Source organism: Tenebrio molitor, chromosome 6 (assembly GCF_963966145.1).
Source record: "Tenebrio molitor chromosome 6, icTenMoli1.1, whole genome shotgun sequence".
Lineage (NCBI taxonomy): Eukaryota > Metazoa > Arthropoda > Insecta > Coleoptera > Tenebrionidae > Tenebrio > Tenebrio molitor.
Window position 1 is genome coordinate 7,690,936 of NC_091051.1, and position 25,749 is coordinate 7,716,684.

Genomic DNA, 25,749 nt, shown 5'->3' on the forward strand with positions numbered 1-25,749 from the left:
CGACGTCTAGAGGGTAGTTCGGGTAGTTTCATGTATTTTGACTTGGACACGTGTTTTGAACGTGCATGCTGTAAAATTGGAGCTGGAGGGCCGACATCTGATACTGTTTCAATGGATAACAGAAATACAGAGTACGAGAATGGCAATTTTCGCCAGGCTACCTATTAGTATAGAACTTGATTGGAATCTTTGATTGAATTTGCTGAATTAAGTGCAATTTGTCACTTATCAGTTTATTACTTTAATAATTAGTTTTAATGTTTCATAATAATAATAATTATTATTATGTAACAAAATAATACACTGATAATTTTTTAAAATATTAATTAGGAGTAATTAACATTAGGGGCCGGTTTTTCAATCGATGATAAACATTCTGATCAGCTAATCATTAATTCTTGATTAATTTCAAATTAATCATGGATAGTGTTTTTCAAACCAAAATTCAATAATTACGATTAACTATACTAAATAATGTGAGAAGTCCCACGCCAAAAATATGAACTAATGGACATTTATGGTAACGACTTAAAAAATTTAAAGTAGGAACATACAAAACTTTATTTGACATTCACTTTTCTGTTGCAAATCGAAACTTTTATTAGCTCAAAATTTTTATTTTTAATGAAATTACACTGTCACATTTGACATGAGACTTCTTACATTATTTAGAATATAATTTTTGTTAAAAATGATTTCTTAGGTAAGTAAATGTATTAAACATGTAGGATTTAATTTTGTAGTTTATTATTCTATGCTAATGGTTTTAGGTACTGTTCTAATCAAAAATTTTCAATAAATCGGCAATGTCACTTTTGACATTAATCATCAAATTCCGATTAATTCATAGAACATCGTATGATTAGGTTAATCAAGAATAAACATGAACTTTTTTTTTAATCAGGTTGAAAAACGGTAATCAAAAATTAATCAACAATTGAAAAACCAGGCCTTAGAGATAGATCTAAATTAGTGAGACGATCAAAATGTGGTTTCCCACGATAGGATTTTGGGAAAAACCTAATATAATCATAAACTACCTGAATGCTGTAAATAGAACGCCAGACGGGCAGACAATAAGACACGCAGATAGACAGTTGTATTATGTAAATTTTAAAAATCAGACAGGATATTGTTAAAATTGGTAGCCTGTGAGCAATGCACCCTTTGACTTCAGACTTTGCTCTGTGCCTGCGCCACACCCTCAATCTAGGACCCCAAATCTTGGCTCCAATTTTATATTTAGATATTCTTACCACAATAATTTTATAGAAGGTTAGAGCCAATTGCTCTATTGTAGGAAAAAAAATGTGAAAACCCAAAGTGGCGGCAATTTGAGAAGGTGTAAAAGAAATCGGCCACTTGGACATCTGGACGTCGGCTTCTTTGCATTTTTGACCTATTTTTAGAAGTACCTAGACATCCAAAACAGAGATGAATGTAAATGTGTTTGCCACATTGGCTACTAAAATATAAATATGGTGCAACTGCAATTTTAAGTTAGTCTTTCTGCTGACCTAGCTGCCTCCACTAGTTTAGATAGTATTTTTCAAAGTGTTGAGTGAGTTTTTAGTTGTTCGCTGTTTTTTAATTTGCGTGTTTCAACAATGGGGAATCGAAAGAATTATAAAAAAAGTCCATATACATCATCCCGTCGTCGTAATCGTAGAATAGCTCAACTGAACAGGTAAGAAATATTAGAAACCAATTACTCATTTTTTTTTATTTGGTATTACTTTAAATATTAGGTAAATTCGGTTGAAAAGACATGAAATATACATTCCGGATACCTTTTCAGATTTAAACGTACATTGACCATTGAACCTGTCCATGAATTAGAAAATGAAGAACCTTTATTATTTGCTGATTCTGATATTGTGAGCACAAATCATTCCAATGATTTGAACACTCCAGATGAAAGCAATAACGCTGAGTATGTTTCCCTTTTTCTTTTATTTTTGCAAAATAATAAAATGAGTTCCATGTAGGACACATCATCCAGAAGAACCTCATTGCAGTTCAACGCAATTAATAGTTGCCAAATCTAAAAATGATAAAGATGATATTCCATCACAAAAGTTTATCATTGAAGGCAGACGTTTGGTAGCACTCGATTACTTTTTAGAGCAAATATTATCTTGTAAAAGTCACGGGGCGTGTGACTGCAATATAACCGATATGATTGTTATTAAGGAAAATATAATTGGTTTAAAGAGCATAATAACTCTAAAATGTAAAATGTGTAACATTTTAATGGACATATCTACTGATTATAAAGATGGTACACAACTGAAAGTGAATAATGCAGCGGCTTTGGGAATAATATCATCTGGCATCGGATATTCGACTGCTAATGAATTGATGTCCGTATTAAATGTACCTTTTATGGCCTATGGTACTTTTAACAGCTGTCAAGATAGTGTGGGCAATGCAATTCATAAACTTTTTTGGAAACAAATAGAGCAAAATGGTAAAGAGGAAGCTAGATTGGCAAGAATACATGGAGAAGTCGATTCTGATGGAACACCTACAATAACCGTAATTGCTGACGGGGCCTGGTCAAAGAGGTCATATAATGTTAACTATAACGCCTTATCGGGAGTTGTAAGTATTCATATTTTGGCGTCAATCATTGTTCAATTTATTTATATTTTTATATTGTTTCTCACTATTTAATTCTCATTTCACCTTTATTAATTTATGTTTCAGGCGTGCATAATTGGCAACAGGACACGAAAAGTGCTGTTTTTAGCCGTGAGAAACAAATACTGCTGCGTTTGTGCTCGTGCTGAAAATAAAAATATCCAACCTATTGACCATAAATGTTTCAAAAATTTTGGGGGGCCATCTACATCCATGGAATCGGATATAATAATAGAAGGTTTTAAAAGAAGTATCGAAATGCATGGTGTTAAATATATGAGACTAATTGGAGATGGTGACAGTAGTATTTCAAAAAAACTCTGTGAAATCCGTCCGTATGGTTCATGTTCCATGGTTGAAAAAATTGAATGTACCAATCATTTATTGAGAAACTTTTCGAAACATCTTCGTGAACTCGCTACTAGAAAGAAGAGTAATTCAAAAAATTTGCCCGTCTCCCCTCAGTTACGAAAAATTGTAACAGCTCGGAGTTATCGACTAGTAGCAGCAGTGAAAAAAGCAGTTGAACATAGGAGCAAGGAGAATGGTTCTTTGAGAGAACAAATTACGTTGCTCATTAAAGACATGAAAAATGCTCCATCACATGTGTTTGGAGAGCATAAAGAATGTTCAGAGATAAAATATGTTAATTGTCAAAAAGAGGGTGAAACAAATTATATTGAAATTATGTCTACATGTGGCCTCTATGAAGATATTGAATTATGTTTCAAAAGGCTAATAGATAATGCTTTTAGTCTCATTTTAAATATGACAAATAATCTGGCAGAGCAATATAATTCTATTGTTTGCAAATTTATAGGAGGAAAAAGAATAAACTTTTCTTTGAAAGGAGGATACCAAACTAGATGTGAAGCTGCAGCTGTATCTTTTAATAGTGGAGGTGACTATCATCGCTTAGTTCACAAAGAACTAATACAGAAAAGTCCACATGGTTCTACAAAAAAGTACATCGAGAAAATGAAAAAGAGGAAATCGTACTACGAAAAATCTAAGTTGTCACGAAAACAACTCTTTAAGCAAAAACCAGTAGCTCCACCAGATGAACATTATGGTACAGAAGCCACGCAGCTTTCAGCAGATATGTCTGAAGAGGAATACTGCGAACGATCAGAAAAATTTTTGGCTCGTTTGAAAAAAACCACGAAAGAAATTAGGCAAATAGAAGAGGATACGAGAGGGCAAGCAGGAAATCCTTTATGGTTTCAAGAACGTTCCAACCGCATAACTGCTTCGAATTTTAAAGTTATTTGCTCAATGCGAAAAACCACATCATGCGTAAATACTGTTGCCAATCTGTTGTATGGTACATTTACAGGAAATTCTAATACTAGATACGGCAGAAGAAATGAAATGAGAGCAATTCAAGAATTTCAAAAAAAATTTGAAGATTTGAAAGTAGAAAGCTGTGGTTTTTTTATTGACAACGAAGATTTTATGCTTGGCGCCTCTCCGGATGGTTTAATAGGAAATGACGCCATTATCGAAGTAAAATGTCCTGCAAAAGCTGCACATTTAACGCCACTGGATGCGATTAAACAAAAAATTATAACTTATATACAAGTAAAAAGTGATGAGGAATTAATTTTAAAGAAGAACCATGCGTACTTTTATCAAATTCAAGGCCAGCTACACATTACAAAGAGAAAAAGTTTGTTATTTTGTTATTTGGACGCCATTAGGAATATATGTTGAACAGGTAAAGTTAAATGAACTGCATCTTTTGTACTCAGTTAATAAAATATATTTTTAATTTCAGATAAAAAGAGATGATGATTTTTGGGAAAAAAATATGGTCAACCAATTAAAAAATTTCTATTTGAAATGTCTTCTTCCTGAAATTATTGACCCCAGGAAATGTCGAGGAATGGAAATACGAAACCCACCACGTGATTAATCACAATCTGTACGACCTAATCCTACCAAAAAAGCAATATTTATTGTTATATTGTAATAACTAATAATAAAGTTGTTACCCTCATAATCACTCGTTTACTTACAATGAAACGGATTGTAAAATGTCGTTCTATTGATCAAAATAGAAATTATGACTGACTAAAGTCAACAAGAAATGAATATAGACCACTTACAGTTTACGACGGCAACACAATAGTCCAAAGATAAACACCTCCAGGTCACCCTAACGTAAAGACCACCGCCCAACCGCCCTTATCCGAATTTATTTACCTGCTTTCAAATAGTTAATATTTGCTGTTTCTTTGTACCAAATTATGAATTATAAACTTGTGATCAAATTTTCTATTCGCAGTGGAAACACTAAACCAACTCTTTTCCAGGACCGGTTTCAGTCGCATGTAATGCTCTAAAATTACATTTTACAACAATAAAAAAAACATGCAGGATATTGATAATATTTTCGCTGTTTTTTGATAAACAGAGTCGCCGTCAACTTACTGGTCATAAAAAAAAAAACACTTCTTTATTTATGTTATACTTGTAATCTCTGCTTGTATTATAAAATACGTGTTCAGTTGAAAAGTTCATCAAATTGGCCTTGATTTTTGTCGCTATTTTTGTCTAACCAACTTAATTTATGTTGTTGTCTTTTAAAAAATTAAGTCAAAGCCAACTTGAACATTTTAATTACTTTATTACAACAGTATTATATTGCAACAAGTCTTTTGGTTTTGTATTACTTTTTTTTGGTCTATGCTTATTAAATTTCTTAAGAAATAAATGTATTTATTTTGGTAGAAAATTAGCGTACTATTGCGGGCAAAAAAAGTGGGACATCAACGTCATTGTCTTGACTTTTAATGTGAAATAACCCTTACCTGATTCTAACCCTACTTTGAATCGATTGACGTTGTGATTATGTATTGTACGTTGTAGGGAGCGATTGTAAGTAAGCACGTAGTGAATATTTATTTAATGCAAAGTTCCAATCAAAATCTACCTTTATAAAAAGAAGAGGGCATTTGGAAAATAGGAGGATAAAATATATTTTTAAACTGTCAGCTGGAATAGTGTCAAAAAAAATGACAATAAAGCTTGAACTACATCGAATTTTTCAAAACTGACAGAAATTTGATGTCCCACTTTTTTTGCCCGCAATAGTACCTATCAATTTAATGATGTCACGATAACTTTTATTAAAGGTTCGTAACACAGCTATATACTCGTAGGCGCTGAAGGTTCTAGGTTCCTGTACTAAGTCAGTAGACTTACGCAGCTGACATCTCTGTCTAACATATTTCCGTTTCAACATTATAATCCCGCCTCCTTGCTACCTCACCCCTGCCCCCACTTTTGCAGTAGATGGTACCCAACGTGCTGTGACGGGCCCTTAAGTGTTGTCGGTATTACTTTAAATAAATATGTTACAGTTGCTTTTAGAAATTATATTTTAAATTGGCGAATTATCTTATGTACCTGTTATAAATAACTTATTTAAAAGTATTGTCAACCCTTCTATTTTTAATTAGCCTGGTAGTTTTAATGGTGTCAGATCCAAAATGAAGGTCTAAAATAACAGGCAAATCGAGTATAGACAAAAAAAAACTCCGGCAAAAAGATGCGTCGAGCGTTTGGCCTGGCCCAAGCGCGTCAAAACTTGCCATTTTTTTTCTCCTAAATTTACGAACCTTCGGACGTTTTCTTTCAGGATGGTAATCTGGGCAGACGGGACAACCACCCAGATTTTTTTTTGTTCAAAAAGCTGTCGCACACCTGGTGACCTCTCCTTGTAAGTTGGCAATGCTAGAACCACTACGTTGTACAATTTTTGAATTATAGATATGGCAAATGGTAGTGTAACGTCTCTTTGGTAGATGCCGCTTCACCTTACAGTTTTATAATAAAGTATTGCAAGAATTTCACTGTATTATTTGCTTCAACAACAAAGTTTCAAAATAGAGTAAAATTTTATGATTCCTCTGCCCGTTCTAGATCATTGGTTTTGTCTTGTTTTGTTATGATTAGAGCTTCAGGCGGAGTCAAGATGCGTGTACTTACCGGGTGTATCAGAAATACGTACAATAATTTTAAGTGGTAATAAAACTCGTCAAGCACAAACAATAGGTTTAGTAACTTTTTGTGGGAAAATTGCCCTGAAGCGTTATAAACATCATCGAAAATTTTCCAGAAATTTACTGACCCGTCCATCGAAGTATTATTGTATCTAATAAAAAAATGAACGTAAGCAAAAGTGAAAACATGTTGATTGGCATTTTTATTAGATTATTTTCGAAAGAGGGTGAAACAAGAAAATGAAGACTGGCCTTACTTTGTACCCCCTTACACTGAAGAATTTTAAGCCAGATGTCCGAACCTGATGGTATTGGTTATCAACAAGTTTATCAATGTCTTAAAATTTTAGTGCCTAATTTTAGCAAATCATAATCCATCATTAAGAAGAAGTCAGGTCAGTTCTTAGTTCAAATTTTAGAAATGGTGCAAAATGTTCCACAAATTATCAAGGAACATCCCTCAACTTCCATAAGGCGTTTAAGACAACAAGTTAAATTGTGTTATGGCACTTATCAGAAATTTTTTAAGAAGGATATTAATTTGTTTCCCTTTGTGTGTTGCAAGAAATAAAACCCACACATTACCCTAAACAAATTGACAGCTTCATAAGGGTTTTTGAAATTATGAGAGGCGAGTTTGATTCTGTCTGGACCACAATGGAGAACATTTTGAGCAGTTTTTGTGAAAACTTATTTTTTGACCTTGGAGTAATTTAAATGTTTTAAACACTGCTAGAAAAGATACGAGTAAGTTCTCAATTACCCAAAATTTAGAGAATAATAACTTTTACACTTTTCTTACAGAAAACAACAAAACAAAGAATTGTGAAAAATAATTATTTTTAAAATTTTGTAACTCAAGATTGTGCCTTATGAAGGAATTTTGTGTAACTGTGTGTTTTTTCCTTAATCAATAATAAATAATAATTAATTATAACTTGCTTTTAAATCTATTATTCATGAATTACAAAAAATTTATAAAGGCAATTAATGATAGATTTTTGAGAGGTAGGCAACCAACAAAACGAGTGTCCACAGCAAGTAAATACATAAAAGCGGCTGATCCATGATAGAAATACGTTTCGATAAAACAAAAAATGAGGTAGCACTCTTGATTTGGTTTCTTGTTGATCACTCTGTACTGTTGATACAACATTGAGGACGTTTTCAAATTGTTGCAGGTATTTGTCCAAGTGCTTCTCTATTGTTATGCACATTAAACACGCCTTCTCGAGTGAATCCTGCCTTATCCGTGTATATCACATTATTTAAAAAGTTTGATTCACCATTGCCTTGTGTTAAAATCCATAGGCACTGAATTTTTTGCACATGGTACGGATAGGTATATTGATACATCTTTAATATTCGCCAAATAGTACTATGTGAAATGTTATGCTGATGTGGTACCTGGTTGATCCTCAACACTGCTCAAAATATCTTCCTCCATATTTGCAACACGGCGAGGACGTTGTACACCACGATCTTGTGTTTGGGGTTTATAAGGTCCATGGTCTCGGAGATCCTGAACTATTCTCACAATTGTACGAATGTTGGGTGTTCGACGATTAGGAAATCGCTCTTGATAAATGTGTTGGGCTTGGACCGCGTTTTGACCGGCTTGCCCATATGTGAGCACAATATCGGTCACTTCGTTATTTGTAAGATGTGCCATTTTGAGTATTAGGCACAGTTATTATTGCTTCCGCAAATTAACACAAATCATGAAATCACCGACAACGGCAAGACGACAACTGAACATCTGTGAACTGAACGATGGCATTATTTTATCGCTTTTTTTCAGTTGCAGTTAAGAAAAAACTATGGAAAGCGATTAATAACCTAACAACTTTTTACTTCTCCTTGCTTAATTCATTATCATTATTTTATTCACGGTCGATTTTTTCTAAATGAAATGAAAAGTTTATTTTAATAAATACAGAAATGGTAAACAGCTCGTGAAATTAAAGGGTAGTAAAATGACAAAATAATTTTGAGAATTTCCAAAAATGTTATTTAACAATTATGTTATATTTAACGAGTTCTGTTATCAGTTGAAATTATTGTACCCATTTCTGGAGCACTAGATCTAAGTTAATTGTAGTAAAGGAATGAAATGAATTTAAAAGATACCTATTTGTTACAGTTACTGAACTGCTTTTGTTGGAAAATTCATGGTGGATAAGTAATAAAAAGTTAAAAAGTAACATAAGAAGTAGGTAGTAAAAATAGTTACATTTGTGGAAGGAAAAATAAGTAACTATAATATATATAATTGGAAGGGGTTTGATAGTAAAAATTTTGATATGACGTTAAAAAGTAATTAATTATATGTGTGAGGATCAGAATAACATAAAACTAAATCAAACGAGTGATAATAATGAGCCCGGTGGAATAGAAAATGCAACCCACAATACATTGGAACGTAAACCTGGTTGTGGAGGCGATAAATATTCGGCTAGCCCATATAACTATACTCAATTTCATATAAATGTGCATCTAAGCAAGCAATGGAAATCTGATTTTCTGTTGGTAGTAAAGCTAAAGCTAGTGACTTTGACTTTCAAAGTTGCTTGCTCTGCGCGAACCCGATTTGACTAATTTTTCAGTTTTTGTCCATTTTAACATTGCTGATTTCAAAAGCAATGTTACGTCTTTTTACTGATTAAATTAAAGTAATTCTTATTTGTTTTTGCCTTTGTATTTATACCAAGTAAAGATTTATTGGACATGACCTTCATAAATGTGACTTTTGTAATGTAACTAAATTAAAGGTGCTTTTACAAATGCACAGCTCACTTGATGAACATTTATATGAAATCAATTATAGTTATATGGGCTATGATGTATTGTGGGTTGCATTTTCTATTCCGCCAGACTCATTATCACTCGTGAAATACTCTTTATATTTTCTAGTTTAAAAGAATTCAAATGTCTGGGAAACTAGCAGATTATATCATTAAGAGTACAAGTATTTTTGCAAATTTCATTAAAACATGAATGATTAATTGCTTATTTCATACTAGACGTAATGATTAAGAAATACATACCTGAGGTAGTTAGGTAATTGGATTGGAATTTTGCGACAACAGATAAACGATGAGTACATTTGTCACATGGTTTTCAATTAAAGGCGTTAATTGGGGTGGAAATTAGATGACACTAGCGAAAATCGCGGGCAATTAAATTAACAAATATATTCCAATTTAATTTATTATTAACTAATGACGGTAGGTAAGTACGGTATTCTGGTGTTGAATGAATTTCCAACAAATGATTTTAGGATGAATTCAAAAATTTTATTTTATTGTCAAAACGAATAGATTATTTACATATTTAATAGAATACTCATTTATAACTCTGGTATATAAACGAAACAAAATTGAAGTTTTATGTGTTCTACCACCATCAGTAACATTTTGTAACGTATTTATTTTACTGGAAATGGTGAATATAAATATTTTTTAAATTAACGAAAACTAGAAGTAAGAATGCCTGTAATTATTATCGATCTATGGAGTAATCTAAAATAATTAAAACTATTCGCGTGTTCAAGAAATACATACATAAATAATAGGTACATTGTTGTAGTAAAAATATTAACAGGCATGATTATGCTCCTTTTGTCAAAATTTTTTGATGAAGTGGAACGTAAGGTATATTGGAACAAAATTATTTAATTAATAAAATGGTTCTTACTTTGTTAAAATATGATATTGAATAGTTTTCTTAAAAATCATGGACATTTCATTGACACTAGACATAATCAAGTAGGGAAATTTTTAGTACCTAAAGTCCATTCACGTTGGATTTTCCTAGTCAAGGTCAAATAATTCAATATTGTGGCGGTGTGATTTTTACGAGAGGCTAAATGACCCAGGCCATTCCATACTTGTGCGCAAGTCCTATAATTTTGCGCGTTATTTAAATTTGACGTTCACGGACTTGGAAAATATCGCAAATTTATTGTTTAAAAATTAGAACAACACTTGCGTATCTAATAAGAAACAATACAATAAAAGACCTTTTTTATGTAGTAAACTCATTTATACAGGCTGTCCCAGAACTCGCAAGTCAGCTGTTAACTGTGAATTTTAATATTTAATCCAACAAGGATTCTACAACAACAAACGTGAAAAGTATATTAGTTTTGAAATGAAAACGATTTTAAGATAACCAATCACACACGCGTTCCTGAAGGTAAAGGTCCCTTTACACTATCTAAGTTAGCATAAGATGTCTCTAAAGATATCTCGTAATAGTTTCAATTATAGTAGACGCTTTTGTTCTATTAAAATATCAGTGTTTACACCATGCGCCAACGGATTATAGGTTGCATATGAGTTGTCAAGAACCTAACCTATAATAAAATCAAACATTTTGCCAGTTGAGTTGTAGATAAACGATACACAAAGGTTAAAGCTATTTTGTTTATAATAATAAATTAATAATAACAGTCTGTGTCGAATTGCGTAATAAATGAATACACAGTCAGAGCTCTTGACTGCTGCTATGCTCTGCGTGATAGTAGTGCTGAATGAAAGGTACAAAGCATTAAAAAATATTAGAAAACCGCAAAGAAAACGACTTTGGGCTAGAAAGTGGCTACAACGAAGAAATGAAGGGAAGGGAGTGTCAAATATGGTTTTTAAGGAACTAAGAGTTGAAGATCCAGCCAGTTTTAAAAATTTTAGTCGAATGAGTGCAAAGACATTTGACATCCTCTTGCAAAAAATTGAACCTTTCATAAAGCGTGAAGACACGATTTTTCGTGAAAGTATTTCATCAAGAACAAGGTAGCTTTAGTTTTCAGCATCATAAGCAATGTAAACTGGTGTATCCATAATTTCAGGTTGCTAGTGACACTACGATATTTGGCCACTGGAGAATCATTTCAAAGTCTCAGCTATTACTTCCGGATATCAGTCCCTTCACTCTCATTGTTAATACCTGAAACAACAGAGGCCATCTACAATACATTGAAAAAGGAATACTTAAAAACCCCAACAACTGAACAGGAGTGGTTAGTAATTGCGAAGAGATTTTGGACCCAATGGAACTTTCCAAACTGCCTAGGTGCACTTGATGGTAAACACATCGCTTTCCGGGCAAGAAAATGTGATGGCTCATTGTATTACAATTACAAAGGCTTTCATAGCATCGTGTTAATGGCATTAGTGGATGCCGATTATAATTTTCTGTATGTTGATGTAGGATGCAATGGTAGAATAAGTGATGGGGGTGTGTTTAGCAATAGTACCTTATGTACTGCAATCCAAAAAAATACCTTAAACTTCCCACAAGCGACAACGTTTCCCCAGTCAGCAAAATCGGCGCCTTTTGTAATTGTTGCTGATGATGCGTTTCGCTTGTCAACCCACATAATGAAGCCTTGGGGCCAACGATCCAATACAATGGCTAAGATTTTCAACTATCGGTTAAGCCGTGCACGTAGAGTAGTTGAGAATGCCTTTGGTATTTTAGCCAACAGATTCCAAGTGTTACAAAAAGAAATCAAGTTAAGTGTTGATAAAGTGCAGCAAATCACATTAACATGCTGCCTGTTACACAACTTCATTAAGGCGAAAGATGGGAAAATTTTTTACCTACATGGAGTTGATGTAGAAAATGTTAACACAGTTAGTTTCATGGAAGGAGAATGGAGATCAAGTGTTTGTCTGACAAGTTTGGGAGCATGCAACGTAAATCGTTCAGCTGATGAACCTATACAAATACGCCAAACCTTTACTGATTACTTTAATAATGAAGGGTTTGTATCCTGGCAGTGGGAGGCAATAAAAAAATTTAATTTCTAAGCTCGTGTTTATTTTACCATTCTATTACACATGTTTAATTACTATCTAACGTATTAATATGTTCAAGAATCATTACATTTTTTTCTCTGTGATTCAAACCACTGCTTTTTTGTTTGGTATAAAATTGTATTGATGCCATGTTTTGCATCGTTGAGTAGTTCTTGGTCTCCAATGTCGCGTAATTCATTTGCCACATACTCTGCATACACTTGTACATCAGTTTTTACTGCTGCTACTGTTGACGTTTGGTTAATGCGTTGTCCCAACACATCCAATGCTGCCACAGCTTTCCCAAGCACTGGATCTTCTGCCGTTTTTGATTGTTGGTCCAGGCGCCTTTGCTTGGCCCTTCTTGGGCCATCTTCCACCATATGACTTGTACTTGGAGTCGTATCTTCGATTGTACAACTTGATTCGCTGTGGTCCTCAGCTACACATAACTGCCGGTCATAGGCGTCGGATGGTAAATCCTGGGTGTAATCTTGACTGTTGCTGCTACAGTCTATGTCTTGCGATGATAATGAACTAGTGGACTTTCTTGCACGTATATGAGGCAATAGAAATTGCAGCTTTTCATACCACCACACTGATGGCTCATACAGGTCCTCTGTTCCCATTCCAGACCGTTCGCTGGCAAGCACTTTGTGGTGTTCATGCGAAAATTGAGATCGCAAGTTATTCCACTTTTTTTTTACATCTTCGACCTCCACTTTTGGATTAAAAGTTTTCAGGTCAACGACAATTTTCCCCAAAGCGTCAGCTCTGGCATGTTTGTTGGAATAAAATTTGTGTTTGGGATCAAACAGGCAAGGATGTGTTTCGTACACCATAATCAGCTGGGCCGTGAGGTCACTAGTCCATTCCACCTTTTAATATTATATATTCGAATTAAGTATAACCACTCTAATAATAAAAAAATACAACATTTACCTTGTTATTACTGCTCATTTTAGCCTCTACTGATTGCACGTTCCACAACTATAACGATTAGATTTTATAAGGTTATGTTATGGTTATCACGTTGCTTTGTTATTGTGAGTTATCTCTGTTGTGAGCACGTTGTGAGACGGTTTGTCGGTAAGGTAGGTTGTGGATTTTATCTACAGAGTGACCATTTCTATCCGATTTCTCAGACGAATTAGGTACCGTCCTATTCCTTATGAGTTCTTATGATTTACCTATTATTTAGTATGACTTCTATATTTGAGCTTACTTTGATGATAAATCAGATAGTGTAAACATAAAACTTGGTACATATGTTAACTCTAATGAGAAATCATATGAGAAAGCACATAGTGTAAAGGGACCTTAACTCTGCTAAATGTATGCGTTTCCGAGGAAACGATTTTAGATGTTGCTGGTAAAAAAAACTGTGGTGAAATGTTTGGAGAACGAGTTTTATAAGGGTTGATTTGGCGCACGAATCCCAGGTCTAGAAAACGACCCGTAGGCGAGTTTTTTATGTTATTTTTTAGATTTTTTTTTAATTTTTAAATAAAAAAATTAAATTTTCAAATTCTAGGGAATTTTGTATTATGTAATTGGTAATTCAAGGTAACGGATGCAACTACATGTTAAAAAGTAAAGTTTGAACATTAATATTGGTGTAATAATACACTGAAATATTGATAAAAATTTTCTTGGAGATCCATTGAACTACGAGTGCTTTAATAGATAGCCATAAACGACTCCAAATTGAATACAATAATAGACCTATTAAAAGATTCTAAAAACATAATTATATCTTTAGTTTGTGTTCTGCTCATCTACTGTTTTTTGCCTTACGCGCAGCACGTGGTACAGTACCATGCGGTACATGTAACAACAAAGCACCCAAGTTACTAACGCATGCGTATTGGTAAGGATCGTCCTGGGTTATTTAGCCTCTCGTTGATTTTTAGTTCAAAAATGCTTTAGCTGTGTATGTCATTAATACGGGCTGATAAACTAACCAAGTCATTCGTAGATTGTAGAGGTTATGTTATTCGCTGTCAGCAAAGAAACAGTCATTTTTCAAATATTGTTATTAAACTTTTTAGAGGATAACAATAGGTAATAATACATCCCGTTTGTTATCATTTGCACTAAAAATAGTGTCAGTTGTTAATCGGTATGATAGGATTAGGAACATACAATAGGTACCCAACTCCTACCTACTGGTGTTGTATTGTGCTGCTTGCGTTGTTGATTAAGTGAAAAAACCCTTAATGACTACATTTACTTAACCTTCTAACATGATGAGTGATGAGGAACCAGAAAAAGTTATAGAAAATGAACCAATAGGAAATTGTGTGAAGTTTCTTTTATTGGAAGCGATGGAAGTAAGGAATGCATCTAAACGATGGAACAAATTTGGCAATAAAATTTCAGTTATTCAGAGACACTTATACGTTTTGATTGTGGTTGTGACGTTTCAAGAATGTACCTATTGTTACAATTGCATACCACAAAAGAAAGGTGTATTTTGATTTTTAAGGATTTTTTTTCTAATTTAAGTTTTTTCGATGCACACATTACCTTTAAAATAACGTCGTATTGTTAAAACTGCTCAATAAAGGTCGTAATAGATTATAATCATGTTAATACATACAATACATTAAATATTAAAGGATTCTAACTAATTAATTTTTGAACTGAAGCATTTTTTCTTGAGTCCGTATTAGCTTGCGGGTTTCGTCACATTACGTCAGTTGTGGAAGGTTAACGCAATTTTAAAATTAACCTTTTTTCTTTTCACCATGGTAAAATCACTCAGGAATAGAATTTTATTAAAAAATCTGTGACTTTATTTCACACGTCAAACTAACATGACTAACATTCAAAATTAAAGACGTCAAATCGCTCTCAATCGCTCTATCACGAATAAAACAGGATAATGTAAAAATTACTAAGAAAGGAGGCGCAGGCTTGCAACGTGACAACAATTTGGCAGGGAAAATCCAACGTGAATGGACTTTATATGTATAATCTGTTTCAAAATCAAAAATCCACCAACACTGCATTCTACCTCGAAAATACAACCGACAACGTCGCCAACTTTTGTTTTTAGTGTGTTTGCAAGTGTCAGAAAAAAGTGGGGTTATGAAAGAAAACTGTTGACAGTTGTTTAGGTCGTAATTCATCGTGTTTTTTTATTCTCATTTGATTATATCTCTCAAAAGTTATGATACGGTAGCTGCCACCTTTTTGCACATAATAATTATTTTGTGTTACGTAAATAAACTCAACAGTTCAGTGTCAAATTCTGGCGGGAGGTTGGGCCAACCCAAAAAATGAAACTTATTCTAGGGATTTCTTTTTTTCTGCCAACATAATTCAACATGTGGTGGATTTTTGATTTTGAAACAGATTATAGTTCATTTTTTCTTTAAAACAATTGTCAAAGTGTTGTCGTGTTGGTATGAGGCACTAGTTATTTGATTGTTATTAGGTTGGGAACGTAAAATGTCAAATTGTACGTCAGCTATTTGATGTAAAGGCGCTTACGCTACTGAATATGTTCAGTTCTATTTTTCAGTGTCACAATTGTCTTTATTTCGTGTCTTTTGGTATAAAATTTGCTTACACCTGAAACTTTTCTGACTTGAAAATTATTGATATAACATTCAAACCTGATCTAGGGAGATTTTACGATATAGGTGTTTCGAAACTAAAGGTTTTAGGGTGGTACAGCTTGGTCTTTGAGTGGACTTTACTTACATAATATACATAATTGGTATGGCCTCGTCCCTGCTTAGTGCTATTGCCATTAGTGCGGTCCAAATACACCAAATTTGAATTTTTAATTAATCACGAATTAAAAGACTATTGAAAATCACCAATCACATCATTATTATGTTGATAAATGCACTATTTCTGTTGTTTTGCTTTGCAACACGAAAACTAACTGCAGTAATTAGTTTAAAAAGTTTCCTTATCTTTTGCGTTCTTTTTTAAAATTGGTTCAGGAAATAATCTATTCAAATATCCCACGACCTTCTAATTTTCTCTAGATAAATTTTTACGTCAACACACGCAAGCTTTGTTACAACAGCCGTATCAACTGACATTACATAAAATTTTACCATGCAGTTAATTTTCGTAAGTGACAAAGCTTTTGTGTAAAATAATTTATCGATAAAATTACAAGGTCTTGGGCTATAAAAAATACGTAAATTATAAAATGCGCCAGACTAAAATAAATAATTTCAATTACATTGATTGTTTGAATTTTTTATAATGACTGGGTGAGATGTTAAAAATATAACGCAAAGTATTATTTTGAATTTAGCTTGATAAATAAATGAAAATGCTTTAGAATGGGATTGAAATAACTCGGTCGATAAGAATTATTCTTTCCTCACTCCGTACCTACTAATTTAAGTAAAAATGTGGAGAGCAACGTTTTACAAAAAATGTGATTTAACAGCATAATTTAATTAAAACATTTCAATAATTCACATTCGTGTGCGCAAATGTTATCAACAATTAAAGCAAGTTTCGCGTTAATTGTCGGTTTTAAATGTTTTAGGGAGAAGGGAATTTTTCGATTTCACAGAAATAGTAGTTATTGTTTTGGGCGTGAATCGAAGCTCCTGGCGATTGTCCTGGATCGAATTAAATCCCGGTACAAATACTGGGCGTTATCGCGAAATGATGAATAACCGCGAGTCTGCTGTACTGCAAGAAGAGAAAAAGTAAAACAAACATTGGATTGAATGAAACGCGGCTAAGCAATTACACGGTGGCAACGTCATTTCATAACGGGTTATTCTGTTATTTTCAAATTTAATAAAACCAGCGGCGCCAAAGTTTTTCAATTCGACAATAATATCCGCGACCATCAACACAATTTCATTTATATCTTCCCGTCCATTGCTATCCCAAGATGTACCCAATATTATTACAATAGCAGATCAAAAAAATAAAAAGAAAAGGGGAGAAGAAGAAAGGAGCAACAAACTCGATTGTACTTCTCATCTGAAATTCAAATTATTTCATTCGATATGTTTCCTTTTGTGTAATGCTCATCTCAAATCGGATTATTTCTCGACGAAAAACTTGTGTTATTACAATTATTACGTTTCATTTTTGTCATGTTTCGGTTTCAATGGGATTTATAAGGGGGAAAATATTGACAGTTTCGCTTTTGTGTCTAGAGACGGTTCACTTTTATATCAAATGGCGCATCGGAAAGAATTTAATCGGGTGCTCAACGTAAAAGTAACAAAAAGCAATAGGGTTTAATGCAAATTGTTTGTTTTATTTACTAATTTCTGTTATATCTCCATTCGGTAATGTTGGTGTTTTTATGGATAACAGTTTATGTCTGAATAGCGAGAGGCCTTACGATAATAATAATAATTTTTATCACTGCAGACTTGTTAAGATGTAAATACCACTAGACCTACAAACGCATTGGTTAATTTTTAGCTACTTTTATTGTTATTTTTTTAAATCAGTTGTTTTAATAACAAAAGTTTCGTATTAAAAGGTGCAAATTGGGGGTGCCTTGTAAAAATTAAATAATTCGGTATAAATTCCGAAAATACCCCCAAAGCATTTTAATGGTGAATAATATTTTTCTTTCAGGAATGATAAAATGAAAAAAAAACGACATTAGGGACTAATGGAGTGTATTTTTAAGTAACAGATTTAAATAAAAGTTCTTGTTTTTATCCATATACGGCTTCCAGGCTTCCACATACATATTAAGTATTGAACTATTGAAATAATATATTTTTAGACGCAAAAAATAAAATTTCAGAAAAGCTCGTCCTGTCAAGCATTTTTAGTTAAATATCGATACTTTCTTACTTTCATTTTATTAAATAGGTAGTTTTAAAAACTATTAGTGGTAGTAGCAACAAAGACAAATTTATTAGAGAAATAATAAATCTTTTATTTTCATTATTAAACATCCATGCTATAAAGTTTAATTTATTATGTAAGTTAGTTCGATTCTTGAAGCTCATTAGTTTCACAACGCGTTTAAGACACAATTAATAATTTAATTAAAAGTTGTGTATGTAAAATTAAGAGAATGATGCACGGTCACCATAAGCTGAAGAGGTCAAAAGGTTGGTTCGCGAAAAGACTAGATTTTTCTGGCAACAGTAGCAGGTGAAAGTTAGATCTAAACAGTCTTTGCTGAAAATTTGTAGCTCCCAAATATAGACTATGTGTGTAAAAGATTTATTTATACAGGGTATTTCATGAGGTTGACGGAATTGAAAATGCAACCCACACTACATTTCCGAAAAATCTGACTATTGAAATTAAAATATCCAGCTTTTTTCGAAAATGTATTGTGGGTTGCATTTTCAATTTCGTCAGGGTCATTATCACTCATGAAATACCCTGTATAGTTCCTTACTTAAGCACAATATGCACAGGATTTCGAGGTGTTTTGAGACATTGTAAGATGCTTCAAGGGCGTTGTTTAAGATTTTGCCTTTTCTGTCTCCTTGGCTTTCACAGATCGGAGGATTCACTATGAAGCTTATTTTATATTTCTGTACTATCCAATAATATCACCAATCTCCAAATAGTACGAAATTTAATGTTAATGATATTCCCGGCGCCTCCACCAAACTCACTACTCTATTCAAACATTGATTGCAGTTGTGACCACTGCTGCCATCAAATAATTTTCGATCAAAAGTGTTCGATTGTGTTTCGATCTCTTGTTATTTGTGATATGAGAATTCGTAGCTTTATTATGCGATAACGCAACATAAATTTGCACATATTGAAAGTTGATATCAAATTTCCATCATTTCCGACAACAAAGTAAAGAAGTTTTCAGCAATCATGTTATGCTGCTGTGCTGTTCATAAATAAAACGATTTTTATATACATATGATTGAACAGACAGACATGTTGAAACTATAAAATTTACTTGAATTCTCCAAGGCGTTTGGTGTATTGAATTTTGCAAGTTTTCATATTTCCGTCATTTCTAATTAAATTACTGCTCCGGGAAACCATTGTCGCCAAATATATTTTTCAATTTTCACACATCTTTCCCAGTATTGCTAGTCGTCCCGTGTGGATAAAAATTTTATTGGAATTTAAATGACGCTGGTTGTACAATTTATCAGTTTTAAATTGATACAAAATCAAATCGGTTATTGGTCAGCTCAGTTATTTATAATTTAGAATTTAAAAAACGAGTAGTTCTTATTAATGAATTTGGTTGCAATTTTAAGCATTACATTTTCTGCTTACGCAACTAAATAAAGTTTATAAATCAAAATAGAGTTAATAAACCTACCTCAAAGACAGATATCAATAGATGTTTCATCCAAATGGTTTGTTGTTAACATTTAATTAGTGTCTACAAAGTCACCTCGCTTGAAATTTGTCATTCCAGTTTCTATTTAGAAACTTCGTGATTGCAAGAGTTCCAGTCGTCACCTTTATACTTAATGTCTTCGAGGTAGTTATCTAGTGTAGGACGTCACTAGTTGATATCTTCACTGCAAGTTTTCACCAGTTTGAGACTGCTTACGAGACGAACTTGAAGTTGTTTTTAGTTTTGTACATAAATACAGATAGGAATCAGTAATCGTGTAAACTGTTGTTTTTTTTTTTTTTGTAAATATTACTGTGGATATCGGTGAAGCTGTTTTTTTTTTAACACAAGCGAACCTCAACTTTGATCTTTTTCCGAGTTGAGATGAATAACAACAATTTCTTAATAAATGTTTTAATGAATTTGTTATGAAGGCTTCAAACTTTTCATTTATGTTTATCCAGTTAAACTGGCGGAAACCTTTCGAGTTGATTTAAATTTCAAAATTAGCCAAAAGCAATTTTACTTGTGTCAAATTCGTTAATCAGTGTAGTTATTGTGGAATTATTCTAATGAATCGGTATAAATTTAGCTTTGAAAACTAACTTCTATTTAATATCCTTGGCCACAATAACACAAACTGCTACAAGTTCCAAAGTCGGAGATAAGAGGTTTGTTTACTAAACTGTCCCATATTATGTTTAACTTCCTCAAGAAACACAATTTTCGGATGATTCTATTTACACTGCAGGATGCCACTTTCAATTTTCATGACAACTTTATTCTGTTTTCTTTTACTTAAGTCAACGTAATTATTAAGTACAGTCGATTCCGCTTATGTAAGATACTTCCATAAAATACCTGTTTGTTCTGTTTTTGGGATAAAATGTCTTCTAGTTGGGACGAAAACTCCTAATATGGCGCTATTTTACCTTAGTTCTTGCTAATTATCATTATTTTTTTAATCAGTTGAACACATGAAGGTATTAATATCGTCATTAAATATTTTTGCTTATAAGATAATACAAATACAATATCAGAAAAAGTTATTCGTTAATGTGGTGTGGGTTGCGAACCCCCGGAGCGTCTCAGTAGTCTCAAGGGGGTCGTGAGTAATTTGAAAATATGACGAAATTAAAAAAGCGAGTTTATTAAAATGAAATGAAAGTTATACCTCTAATAAGAAAACGTGAAACAGAAAAAAATTAAGTATTTTATTCAGTATTCTATCTTTGATTATCTCAGCTTCTTTGAGTATTTTTGAAACTTAAAAAATATCGCGAACCTTCTGGCATCTCCAAAAATGTAAGCTCTGTATCTACGAGTATAGCTTATTTTCAACAAAATTTGTCAAACGAATTAAGATAAATCGTATTTCTTTTCTCAGTGCGTGCTCTACCAGAGAGTAACTTAGAAAGTTGGGATTCTATTGTTTTTTCTTGTATGGAGGGTCGCGAAATTACCCCCTTAAAAATTTAAAGCAGATTTTTCTGTAAAATATCAAAAGAAACGTCAATTTTAAAACAACGGTGTTGTTGTTAACCTTGAAAAAAAGTTTTCGATTTCGGCAAAGTTTACGGATGTTTCCTCTAATTGTAAGCAACAATTATCCCACAATAAGTGGTACAATGAGTTTTACCATTGAAGATATAGCTATTTATGCAACGAGTTGCAAAATGAGCGTCTTTTTTGCCCTAGACATGACAATTGGACCACGAGTGTCAACGAGTGGTCTAACATGTCGTGTGCAAAAAATAGCCATTTTGCTACGTGTTTCATACAAGATTTTTTCTAATTTAGTTACGAAAAGCACACATTCTGATTAAAATCCTGTTTAAATCTGCTATTTCAATAATTTTCCGGGATAATACTACTAATGTCACTTTTTTTCACTAGTTGTTAAATGAAGCACGTTTGACAACTAAAATGACATATCACAATGGTTGCTTTTCGTAACTAAATTAGAAAAAAGCATTAATGATTAATAATAATTAATTAATTCTTAATAGATTTTTCGAGAGGTAGGCAACCAATAAAACGACTGTAAAGCAAGTATACATATGTGTATGATCAAGTCAAGACAGACGTTTCGATAAAACAAAAGATGAGGTAGCACTCTTGATCTGTTTTCTTGTAATTTAAGTATTCTTCAATTATAATTTCACTTAGGCTCTTACTTCTTTACTTATTTGAATTTATGCTCTGTTGGTTGTTGATGTTAAAGCAGTAAAACAAGTAAGCAAGAAGTGACAATAAGAAAATAGTACTACTAGTACTAATCGTATTAGTAAAAATATGGTAGTAAAGAGTACGGTGATATGCAGGGAAGTTACCTAATGTCGTTGCTTCTTGTTTCTCTGCACACTCCTGGCAAATTTTGAATAATCATTTACTTTTTTTTTAGCTTAAAACTAATTCTTTTCCAACTTTCCAAAAATCTGCGGAATTTTTCTTAGCAAAATAATACAAACTATGTATATGGTGTTTCCTCAGAGAGCAAATTGGAGAAAGTTGTTTGCAACTAGTAACTTGTAAACAGAAAATACCTAAGCGTGACAAATTATGTCTTGTTCTATTTTGTGTTCTATTGATATTTTTATTAACTTCGAAGTTGCAAATATTTAATGAAATATTGAGTATTTGGATTTACCAGTGATACATCCGTGTTTCAAAAAAAAAAAAACGGTTGTAGCAAAGGTAGGGAATCCAAGAAATTAATGTCAGATGGCTCTAATTTATTAATTTAGTCACTCAATTTTTTTTGCGGTGAGCTTGCCTAAAAACGGACGTTTTTTTCATGTGTCCTGGCCGAATAAATACTCTTCAACTTTCCCACTTCGATATTTTTTCCCCTCAGCGTCCGCATTCTGGTTTCATTAATAATTCTCAAAGTTAAGAGAACAAAGCAGTGTTCACTCTCGGCGGAACTTTTCCGACTTTAAGTGGTAGTAAAACGTAGTTAACAGGCCGCCAGTAGGTATAAGAATAGTTTGTTGCAAAAACCAAAAAGGGTTCATTGCGCTTGTGCGATTTTGCAGTTTGTGTGATAATAACCGGAGTCGTGGTAGCGTTTCAGTGCTTACCCGGATTTTACGACGAGTGCGTGTTCCGTTGTTCCGGGCTGTGGCGCTTACGTAAAGTTTGTGTTGAGGTTAAATTGTTGGTCCGGGTTCCGGGAGATCTCTCCTGCACCGGCAATAATGTACGTACCGTTTTCCATCATTTGTTTCATTGCTAATCTAAATAAGGAACAATGAGGTGAAAAGGGTAAAAGTTTTATCGAGGGGCGCGGATAAAAACTCCGACTCGCAACTTCACTCCATCAAGTTGAATGTCTTCAATATTCAGCGCCCGGATTATTCCGGAAATAATCCATTTATCCTCCTTTTCATACATGTGTACGTTTTTATCACGTCACTTGTAATATCGATTATTCATCCCTCTAGATTCATAATTTTTTTTCATCGTTATTAATCCCCCGTCTTCCATTTCGTGCAACTCCCAAGAGTTTTGCTTCTAATTTGGCGATTCCAAAAAACTAATCCAATTTCAGCGCACTAGTGGCGGAATTACATCTTGAGGTAATTTCTTCGTTACCTGTCAGACTATGAGAGCTGAAATAAATAAAATGCCAAATATAAGTGTGTAATGAAAAGAAAACAAATTAAACGAAGCGAGTTGGAGAGTTTGTTTTTTACTTCTGAAAATTGTTTGGTTTTGCGGTATAAATAATATTTTTTGGTGTACCTACTCGGTGATGTAGGTTTTTCAATTTAAGGAGCGATTTGTATTTTAATTGAAGAGGGAAAAATTGGGAAGAAACACAATCTTGCGTGGGGTCATCTTCAAGAAATAACGAGCTATTCCGGAGGCCTAAAGTAATTGGGAGAAAAATTAGGAGAGTTGGGAAAACCGCACTTAAGCCCGAGAAAATTCTTTTGTAGGACGCGCGTCGTTAATAAATTTTTAATTTATTTGAATTTATGTACGAGAGGTCGATTTATTTTGTGCTCACGTAGACGATCTATATTTTTTCATTTTTATAGCAGCAATCCCAAACGGGGTCTAAATATCGCTCTTCTCGAACACTGCGACATTATTTATTTAAACATTTTCTCTGAAAATAAACTTGCGCAATCGAATATTTCTTGCACATTTTATTAGATGTGAGTGGTTCAAAATTACAATTTTATTAATTTTAAAATATTTTTTCAAGAAGTTTAGAAGTTTTTTAAGAGATAAATTCTAAAAAATATAATACAATAGCAACAGAAAATTAAATTCTATAGTAACAGTCACATCAAGTTTTTAATTTGGGTTTTCATGCATATTGTTTGCGAGGTGTAAATTACTATACACTACTATACAGGGTGAAATCGATACAGATCAGAATATTAAAACCCTAGGATCCTCAGACCATTTGTGAAAATTACATGCATTCAGTTTTGCGATATACCTCCGCATGGGGGCAGAAATGCCATGTACAGTTTAAGCACAAAAATTGAGTACGCCACTGATATCACGTTAGGAAGAATAGTGAGGTTAAAAAGTTATGGAGGGCAACGCAAAAAAGAATAGAATTCTTACATGTTTTGGCGGCTCTCTTTTTAAAGCGTTTTTGCAGCTATTCATGTTTCGATTTATTAGAGCGTCTCGTTTGGGATGGAATTAAGTTAAATTGGACTTTATGAATTTAAAATGTTTAACCCCATTTTCGGTTTAATCACTTACCGAAGATACTATGGGTTACATGTTATGATGCATTTCACTTTCACCCTGTATAAGATACTAAGTAGTATAAAATATGTAGCAGAATTTTTACTTGAGAATTTTTTTGGTTAAAATTGTTAATGTCCAAAAAACTGCAAAATAATGAAGTATTTATCTATACAAATTTAAAAAAATGTAATTACATTAGTCTTTCATTTTAAAACAATACGGTATTTAAAATAGCCACGTTAACTTTGGAAATGTATTGTGGGTTGCATTTTCAATTCCTTCGGGCTCATTATCACTCGTGAAATACCCTGTATACTACAACTTTCCAGAAATTAAAATTACGTTGGTGCTATAAAGTAAAAGTTATTTTAAGAAGAGAGTTTTTTTTTCATTTTTATTATGTTGTTATAATTAAATTATTCACCATTCAACTGGCACATCAAAATAAAAAACATTAAAAAACTGTGTAAGAATAAAAACGATGATTTCATTTACTTTAAAACAGATTAGGAAAAATATTGTTTTCCAAACAGTGAACAATCAAGTGTCTTATACATATACAGGGTGAGATTACATTACACTTGCTGCGATTATGTGGATTTAAAGAAATATATTTTAATTTTATAAAACATAGTCAACATGCCCGACATTACATTTGTCAAATTTAATCAAAATCATAATGTGGAATAATCAATAAAAACACAAAACTAAAAAGAAACTATACGGGACATGTATTGTTGGTTGCATGACAATTTTGTGAGGCTCGTTATTACTATTCTAGTGAATCAACTTGTATTTTACAAACTTTGGTGTATTGTGTATTGTTGCTGGCGTAATAATGATAACGCAGTAACGTATGTTTTTTATCAGAACCAAAAAGAGTACATTTACTAAAAAATAAGGATGGTGCGAAACTACATTGATCAATGATCAGAAATTCCATGAAATTGCATTTCCTTGTGTAAGCTACTAAAACACTATTTCATATTTTACAAACACTATTTTTTATCAAAATTAAACAAAGCTGGTAAAGAAAATTTGAACATACATATTTGTTTTTGCCAACTTTTTTTTAATTATTACAAAGTTATATTATTATTATTATATTATAAAATCATATACACTAAACACTTTAAAAATATTATAATAAATTATGTAGGTATAGATAAATTGTAGTTGTTTATCTCTAATGTTTGCTCTTATTGTTAAACGGTTCAATACTTTGAATTATGTTATCTGGTTATCAAGTTAGATTATACATTTCTGAGTAATTTATTTTAACTACGATGTA

General features: G+C 32.7%; 4 protein-coding genes and 1 long non-coding RNA gene across 7 annotated transcripts in view; 4 read left to right on the forward strand and 1 right to left on the reverse strand.

Moving 5' to 3' along the window:
* The first annotated feature begins 1,567 nt into the window (after window positions 1-1,567).
* On the forward strand, window positions 1,568-4,645 carry LOC138133141 (uncharacterized). The gene is made up of 5 exons (XM_069050945.1): window positions 1,568-1,687; window positions 1,799-1,933; window positions 1,989-2,604; window positions 2,710-4,360; window positions 4,421-4,645. Exons 1-4 carry the CDS (start codon window positions 1,608-1,610, stop codon window positions 4,354-4,356), a joined length of 2,478 nt encoding a protein of 825 aa, XP_068907046.1. The 5' UTR covers window positions 1,568-1,607; the 3' UTR covers window positions 4,357-4,360; window positions 4,421-4,645.
* A 1,326-nt stretch (window positions 4,646-5,971) lies between these two features.
* On the forward strand, window positions 5,972-7,587 carry LOC138133143 (uncharacterized). The gene is made up of 4 exons (XR_011160258.1): window positions 5,972-6,367; window positions 6,418-6,958; window positions 7,014-7,397; window positions 7,455-7,587. It is a non-coding gene; the product is annotated as an uncharacterized lncRNA (long non-coding RNA).
* Window positions 7,588-10,839: 3,252 nt separating this feature from the next.
* Window positions 10,840-12,463, forward strand: LOC138133585 (putative nuclease HARBI1). Its single transcript, XM_069051525.1, has 2 exons — window positions 10,840-11,443; window positions 11,500-12,463. Exons 1-2 carry the CDS (start codon window positions 11,127-11,129, stop codon window positions 12,461-12,463), a joined length of 1,281 nt encoding a protein of 426 aa, XP_068907626.1. The 5' UTR covers window positions 10,840-11,126.
* Window positions 12,464-12,525: 62 nt separating this feature from the next.
* LOC138133586 (uncharacterized) lies at window positions 12,526-13,754 on the reverse strand. The gene is made up of 2 exons (XM_069051526.1): window positions 13,394-13,754; window positions 12,526-13,329 (listed from the first exon to the last, which is right to left on the reverse strand). Exons 1-2 carry the CDS (start codon window positions 13,409-13,411, stop codon window positions 12,526-12,528), a joined length of 822 nt encoding a protein of 273 aa, XP_068907627.1. The 5' UTR covers window positions 13,412-13,754.
* An 8,686-nt stretch (window positions 13,755-22,440) lies between these two features.
* Window positions 22,441-25,749, forward strand: part of LOC138132936 (chondroadherin) — a 125,504-nt gene continuing 122,195 nt past the window's right edge. For all 3 annotated transcript variants that reach the window (XR_011160223.1, XM_069050673.1, XM_069050672.1), the window contains exon 1: window positions 22,441-22,941. The gene's annotated coding sequence lies outside the window, so the exon portion shown is untranslated. The remainder of the gene's footprint in view (window positions 22,942-25,749) is intronic.

Coding starts and splice junctions, on each gene's coding strand:
- LOC138133141 (XM_069050945.1), top strand. CDS start 1,608: ATGGGGAATCGAAAGAATTATAAAAAAAGTCCATATACATCATCCCGT. Junction 1,688..1,798: donor AGAATAGCTCAACTGAACAG/GTAAGAAATATT, acceptor ATACCTTTTCAG/ATTTAAACGTACATTGACCA. Junction 2,605..2,709: donor ATAACGCCTTATCGGGAGTT/GTAAGTATTCAT, acceptor TTTATGTTTCAG/GCGTGCATAATTGGCAACAG.
- LOC138133585 (XM_069051525.1), top strand. CDS start 11,127: ATGAATACACAGTCAGAGCTCTTGACTGCTGCTATGCTCTGCGTGATA. Junction 11,444..11,499: donor AGTATTTCATCAAGAACAAG/GTAGCTTTAGTT, acceptor CCATAATTTCAG/GTTGCTAGTGACACTACGAT.